The 7,772-nt window shown below is 36.8% G+C and overlaps 1 protein-coding gene across 1 annotated transcript in view; it reads right to left on the bottom strand.

The window, feature by feature from the left end:
* LOC110314956 (solute carrier organic anion transporter family member 6A1-like) overlaps positions 1-7,772 on the bottom strand; it is a gene marked incomplete at its 3' end in the record, with an annotated part of 87,157 nt that overhangs the window by 11,137 nt on the left and 68,248 nt on the right. Inside the window, exon 11 of the mRNA XM_021189139.1 lies at positions 472-659. Coding sequence (XP_021044798.1) covers positions 472-659 — 188 coding nt within the window. The remainder of the gene's footprint in view (positions 1-471; positions 660-7,772) is intronic.

Here is a 7,772-nt window from a genome sequence, read left to right as displayed (position 1 = left end):
CACCAAGATAATAAATAAATAAAACTCTGAAATGTAAAAAAAAAAAAAAAAAAAAAAAAAGTCAAATTTACACTCACATCTATGTGACAATTTAAAATTTTCTTGATTGTGGATTCATCATGTATATTCTACAAGGTAAATATAAGGTTTCTTTTAAAGTTATGTTGTTTCTGGTGCATAGATACCTACATTTGATATATAGTTAGAGAGCAATATATGCAATTACAAAACTGGTTGTATTTTTAAATTAAAGTGAGAATAAATGTAGCATCTATACAAGTTATGCAATAAAAGGACTAAGTAAAATAAGTAAAAGAAAATTACACATACATTTTAACAATATAAATATTTTCTCTATATATTTACTACAATAAAACACAGGAAATCATTTGCTATAATATTTTGCACTATTGCTAAATGTATCATTCTTATGTACTAACTTCTCAATAATTATAAAAATTACATACTTACTCCATGATAATCATGAGGGTAGGTATACTACAGAGATTAGAAAAAACTGTTGCAGAAAAGTAAAAGGCAAAAAACAAAGGTAATGAAAGACAGTTGCTATTGCATGTTCCAGAAAAAGCATCAATATATTGACCTTCGTCATCAGGAGATGTCAATCCTTCTTTAATGCAAGAACAATTGTAGTATGCCTATTAATATTGAAAATAAAAATAGTATTTCAGAAACAGCCAGCATATAATAGCCTTATTAATATGAGAGTAAAAATTAAATTAATATTCGATTATACTTTTGTATTTAATATTAAATTTAAATCATTGAATTTCCCCTTCCTTTCTTCTTCTCAAAGCCTTTCTTATGTACTTATTTCAAATTAGTAGCCTCTTTTTCTGTTTTATATACTGTTACACACATATGTATATATGTTTATACATATATATATATATATATATACATATACATATATATTTATACACACATATATTTATTTGTGTGTATGTGTAAGTCAGTCCATATATTATTACTTTTAGGTAAAGTTTTGGTGCTAATCATTTGGTATTGATAACCATTTTGGTGTGCTCTTCATAGAGAAGTCTATTACTGCTCACAAACCCACCCACTCCTGCTTCCTGGCCCTGGCATTCCCTTACACTGGGGCATAGAGCCTTCACAGGACCAAGGGTCTCTCCTCCAATTGATGATCTATAAGGCCATCCTCTGCTACATATGCAGCTGGAGCCATGAGTTCCACCATGTGTACTCTTAGGTTGGTGTTTTAGTTCCTGGGAGCTCTGGAGTACTTGTTAGTTCATAATATTGTTCCTCCTATGGGGCTGCAAACTCATTCAGCTCCTTGGCTACTTTCACCTCCATTGGGTATCCTGTGCTCAGTCTAATGGTTGGCTGGGAACATCCACCTCTGTATTTGTCAGCCACTGGTAGAGTCTCTCAGGAGACAGCTATAACAGGCTTCTATCAGCAAGCACTTGTTGCCATCTGCAATAGTGTCTGGGTTTGGTGATTGTATATGGGATGGATCCCCTTGTGGGGCAGTCTCTAGATGGTTATTCCTTCAGTCTCTGCTCCACACTTTGTCTCTGTAACTCCTTCCATGGGTATTTTGTTCCCTCTTCTAAGAAGGACTGAAGTAGTATCCACAATTTGGTCCTCTGTCTTGTGCTTCTTGTGGTTTGTAAATTGCATCTTGGATATTCTGAGCTTCTTCTGGGCTAATATCCACTTATCAGTGAGTACATACCATGCATGTTATTTTGAGATTGGTTTACCTCACTCAGGATGATATTTTCTAGTTCTATTTGCCTAAGAATTTCATGAATTCATCATTTTTAATAGCTGAGTAGTACTCCATTGTGTAAATATACCATATTTTCTGATTCCATTCCTTTGTTGAATGACATCTTCTCACCATTTCCTGGCTATTATAAATAAGGCTGCTATAAAGATAATGGAGCATGTGTCCTTATTACATGTTGGAGCATCTTCTCGGTATAGGCCCAGGAGTGGTATAGCTGAGTCCTCAGATAGTGCTATATCCAATTTTCTGATGAACTGCCAAGCTGATTTCCAGTACCATCTTACCTTGATATAATTCTAGGCAAACCAGTGAAAGGCTTGTATGTTAAGACATTCAAGTTTTTAAGAAAGAAATTGATGAAAATATCAGAGGATGGAAAATTTTTATGCTTACAAATCAGTAAACATGGTATATAATGGCAATTCTACCAAAAGAAATCTGCATATTCAATGCAATCCCCATCAAATGTCCAAAAGAATTATTTATAGAACTGGGAAAAACAGTTCTCAACTTCATATGGAAATATAACAACAGATGATAGCTATAACAGTCTTGAGAAATAAAAGAACTACTGGAGGTATCTCTACCTCTGATTTTAATTGTGTTACAGAACTATAGATCATTAAAAACTGCATGTTTTTGGTATAAGAAAGACATTCATCAATGGAATCAAATTGAAGACCCAGCAAGAATACAAACAGCTACATACACCTTATTTTTTTTTTTATAAAGAAGCTAGAAATACACCTTCTGGAAAAATTTAAGTATCATCAATGAATGTTCCACATGAATCAAACATCTCTACTTAAAACAAGATACACTACATCTAATAGAAGAATTGACATAGGAGAATGCAATGAATGAATGCATTGACATAGGAGACAACTTTCTGAACAGAACACTGATAGTATAGTCACTAAGATCACCAGTTAATAAATGGAAACTCATGTAACTAAAACTTTTCTGTATGAAAAAGGAAACCAAAAAGTAGAAGCCTACAGAATTGTAAGAGATTTTTATGAACTCCACATCCAATAAAGTTCTACTCTTCCAAAAACATAAGCAACTCAATCAGGTTTAAAAACCAAAATAATCCAATTAAAAATGGTGGACAGATCTAAACAGAGTTTCAATAAAGGAATCTCAAATGGTTGAGATACACATAAAGAAATGTTCAATATCCTTAGCCATCAGGGAAATGCATATCAAAACAACTCTGAAATTTCATCTGTCCCAATCACTAAAAGGAAGAATACAAAAAGGATGCTCCAGCCTACTACAGGAAAAATTGTTCAACTATCTTCACTGTGGGTTTGTATATAATAGCCAGAAATTGCAACTAAGCTATATAATACTCATAATAGTAAAGAATATGTGACATATTTACACAATGGAGTATTTATTTCTCAGCAGTTAAAAAAGGTGACATCATGAAATTTGTTGGCAAATGAACAGTAGAAAGAAAAAAACATATGCGCGAGGTAGCCTATACAAGATGGAGAAACATATTATGTACTAATTTATAAGTGGATATTAGCATTAGGTTAGTGATAATCAAGCTACATTCCAGACCCTGAAAGTTTAGATAAAAGTTAGGAGTCTAGGGCAGATTCATTGATCTCCTTGGGAAGGAAAAACAAAAAAAATGTTTTTACACTGCCTGTAGAAAAAGACTGGAACAAGAGGAATCAGATGGGAAAGGAGAGGAAGAAGAGGGTTTGGGGAGAGAAAGCTAAAAATCAGGAGCATTGGGGGATGTTATTGAAACAGTCAAGTGGAGGATTCTTGGAATATGAGGATGACCTTTGTGAGGACTCCTAGTAATAGAGGAAATGATATCTGAACTTGACTGTAGCCAGGCAAGGCTTTCAGTGGTAAGATTCGGTTGCATTTGTTTGAGTTGTTGACTGAGAGTTTCACAGCAATCCCAAAGCATCCAAGGATGATGCTGAGACAAAAGGTCATTTTCTAAAAACCAACACTGTGGTGTTTTTGCTAATGAAAACATCCACAGAGGTCTCTGAATGTAAAGGGCCTGCCCAGATCCTTCAACCCTAGTTCTTGTCAAGAAATTCTCAACATGTGTGTCACAATTCCTTTAGGGTCGAATGACCTGTTCACATCAGCTATCCCACAACCTGATATTTTCATTACAATTTTTAAAATAGCAAAATTACAGTTATGAAGTACGATTGAAAATAATTTTGTAGTTGATGGTCACCATAACAGGAGGAATTGTAATATAGGTTTAAACATTAGGAAGATTGAAAACCGTTGTTCTAGTCTTTTGCACAAAAGACTCTCTGGGCTACTTAAAAAAAACAAAAGGGAACACAACCCAGCCACAAAACCCAGTCTTCAATCCTGTCATCAAGATATGCTGTGGCAATGGTGGTGCAGAATTTGTAGTAGCTAACCACTGTTTTGTTTAACTTGAGGCCCATGCCAGTAGAAAGAGCCCATGATCTATACTGCCTGGATGTCTAAGACCTGGACACTAGATAGCCCAGAGACCTAGACTAGAACCTCACATGGCTGGCAGAAAAAAAATATGTTCCTAATGATATTCTGCTATACTCATAGTTTGATGCCTTGTTCAGTTGTCATCAGAGAGGCCTCCTCCATCAGTAGATAGGAGTAATGCAGAGAACCTCAGCCAGATTTTCTGTGGGAAAGAGAGTCTAAATTAGAGTACTAATTCTGTCACTCCACTGGGATATAGGGAAACACTACAGTAGAGGGAGAGATTAAATTGAGGAGTCTGAGGGGATGGAAGATACCAAGAGAACTTGGAACACTGAATCACCTATGCAGGCTAGCTTGAGTTCAAAGAGACTTACATGGAAAGCACAGGGTCTGCATGAGTCTGCACCCGGTCCTCTGTGTTTATGTTAAGCCTGACAACCTTGGTGTATTCGTGGGACTCATAATAGTGAGAGGGGTGTATCTCTGACAATTTTTCCCTGCTCTGGGGACTCTGCTTCTTCTTCATTCCCCTTGTCCAAGTCTCAGTATGAGGGCTTTTGCCTTATCTTATTATATCTTGTTTTGTCCTATTTGAGTGCTGTCTCTTAGAAGTCTACTCTTTTCTAAAGAGGACACAGAATAGGATTGGATCTGTGGGAGAAAGAAAATAGGGGGAACTGGGAGGAGTGAAGGAGAAGGAAACTGGGCAGGATTTATTTTGTGAGAAAGGAGTTGATTTTTTTTTTAAGTAAAAGAGTTGGAAACCTATAGAAGATATTAAAAGGTATAGCACAGTGTAGATGGCCATTCCTTTCTGTGCTAGAAAGTATTCAAGATGGCTGAGGTGATTCCTTCCATCATTTATATATACCTTCATAATACGTAGGGAAAAGAATCTGCGACTTTTAGTTCTCTCATAAAGCATATTGCTTGTGTAATGATGGGGGAAAAAGACTGCTTTGATTGAACCTCAATTTACAAGACGAGCTTCACACTGGATTAAGTATTTTCCAGTCAACACAGGCAACCTATGATTCTATTTTGCTGGTCTTGAAAAAAAGGGGTCTTTTGGTTAAAGAATTTGAGTAGTTGAGTTGAGTTGGTGTAAGCTAAAACTGCCTCTGAGTAAATCTATTAAAGAAATACTTATTTTATTACTTTCAAGCTTAGAGAAACCAGAAATGTTGACAAATCATTCTTCCTCAGAGTTTCTAGACAGACCAGAGCTTGCACCTGAACACAGACTTCTGTCTACGCAACTGAGTCATGCTGTGTCTGAGGTTCTGAAGTTAGAATTGGGGGAATCATAACAATGTTATTCAAATTCAAGAGTATTTTGGTATTTGCTAGGTTGAAATAGGGTAACAAATGATAGATATTCATCCAGACTCAAGAGACATGGTGATTCCAAACAAAAAACAAAAATTATAAACATGATACTACAGAAAGCACAAAGAGAATATTCTAAATTTTGGGGGACAGACACGATACTACAGCTCTGTGGTGGTGAATTCTGATTAACAGTTTGTCCTGTGTATATTGGAATTGTAACCAGGCATTAATTTGTAGAATTGAATGTGAGCACTAGCTGATACAAAGTGGCCAGAAGGAAATAAACGTGCTAGACTTCAGCTAGCTCAGGCACGCACACCTGTTTCCCCTCTCCTTATTGAATACAGTAATGTGAGGAACCTTGATTCACCTCAGTGACCCTCCACAGAGTTAAGTAATGCAAGCAAGATACAATGGACTAACAGTTAAAAGCTGGAACAAAACCAAATTTTTCCTCTTTCAAATATTTTCTCTCAGGTATTTGTCACAGTACAGAAGGTCTAAAACTGTGTATTTCAACTGCTGAGGAGTGAAAAACATGCAGCCCAGCATCCCATGCTGAGTGAATACATTTCAGAAATGAACAAATTCTTTAGGCAGAAAGAAAATAATAACACATCAGAACATAAAAATATAAGAACCAGTTAAAGATACAGGATCTTTAAGAAAAACACAAGTGTTTTTATTACAGAAAATTTAAAAAGCTGGGCATATTTTACAAGATATAAGATGTGCTCTCAAGCAGCCCAATGTTCAGATTATTAATATGAAGAAAAGGCATTTTTTAAATTTTACTAAAAGTATCATTTCTCCTTAGTTTTATTTTGTTGTTCTAGTTCTTCCCCATTTCAAGTTAATTCTGATTGTGTTCATTCCTCCATTCCATACATGACAAATTTGTATAACCATACCATTTGGTTTTTTCAGTGTTGCTTCACAGCTATTATTTCCAACACAAATAATTATCTTTTTATAAAACTCTGGCTGTTATACTCTTCCCTGCAATTGTTTTATTTCCACCCTTTTAATTATCAAATGCTATCATAACCTTGTGTGGATATTTTGTGAAATATTTTTATACTTGATATTCATTATGAATTAATTATGCATTGTAGAGATGGAAGAAAAATTATAAAGAATTTCCTGTGCTGAATGTTCCTAAGCCCATTTTCCCAAATAGAAGAGTAGCTCAATAGTGATACTGTGCTTAGCATCTCAGGGAACAGCTGGCCCGCTGTTGCTAGCCACTCATCTACTCTGAGGTGGCATGTGTGGAGGGATGGTACTCTCCCCCCTCAACCCCTTGACACCTGCAGTAGTCAGTTGATCTGGCCTGAGGTCATGAGAGCAGTTCAGTCCCTCACTGGATATAATTCTTGGGAAAGTGTACCCTGCAGCTTTCAGGGGCAATACAGTGACTCTGGCCCTGATGGCAAAGGTAGTGGTGAGTCCGTACCAAGGGTAACTGGTCCAGCCTCTTCCTGGGTGCAGGGAGAGTGACACTCTGCCTTGACTGGGCACCACAGTGGAGCTGACTGTGGAGGCACGGGTGTGGGTGGGCCATCCCTGAGGGCATGAGTGTAGAAGAGCTGAGCCTGCCTCTTGACAATGCTGGGATTGTGTGGGATTCTTTGGATCAGTCCTGGAGAGCTGGACCTGGTGGTGTAGATAAAGGAAAGCTGACAGGGTGACCAATTCCTCTATGACCTAGGCCCAAATTCAGAGCTTTGTGCTGGCCTGCCTCCAAATCTATATCATGTGTGAACTGTTGGACCTTGTGAAAGGGCCGGTCCTGCTGAACCAAAGCTGCAGGATTTACAGGATACAGGGTAACAACAATAGCAGGGAGGAGTCAAAGTGAGGATACAATAATGATGTTGTGATTAAAAGCCACAGACCTTGACCCAGACTAATGACTCATTGCGAAGAACATTTGCAGAGAAGATGGACAGAGGGGTACATCACACTGTGGGATGCACTGTGACAACTTCAGCTTCCACAATGGGATGTTTTCTATGCTTGGTGTTGTTTATTATTTTGATTGTGTGTTTTGTAATATCTTTTGGAGTGGAGGTTGCAAGTACAGAGGGCAGATTACAGGGGACAAGATGTGTAGGCCTGGAGTGCATGAAGTGAATCTCATAAAGAATCAATAAAAGTAAAAAAAAAAAAAAAAAAAAAAAAAAAAAAA

The sequence above is a fragment of the Mus pahari genome, unplaced genomic scaffold (assembly GCF_900095145.1).
Source record: "Mus pahari unplaced genomic scaffold, PAHARI_EIJ_v1.1 scaffold_4630_U1_1, whole genome shotgun sequence".
NCBI classification, from domain to species: domain Eukaryota; kingdom Metazoa; phylum Chordata; class Mammalia; order Rodentia; family Muridae; genus Mus; species Mus pahari.
The sequence above is the reverse complement of the archived record's forward strand: the minus strand, read 5'-3'. Positions and strand labels throughout refer to the sequence as shown.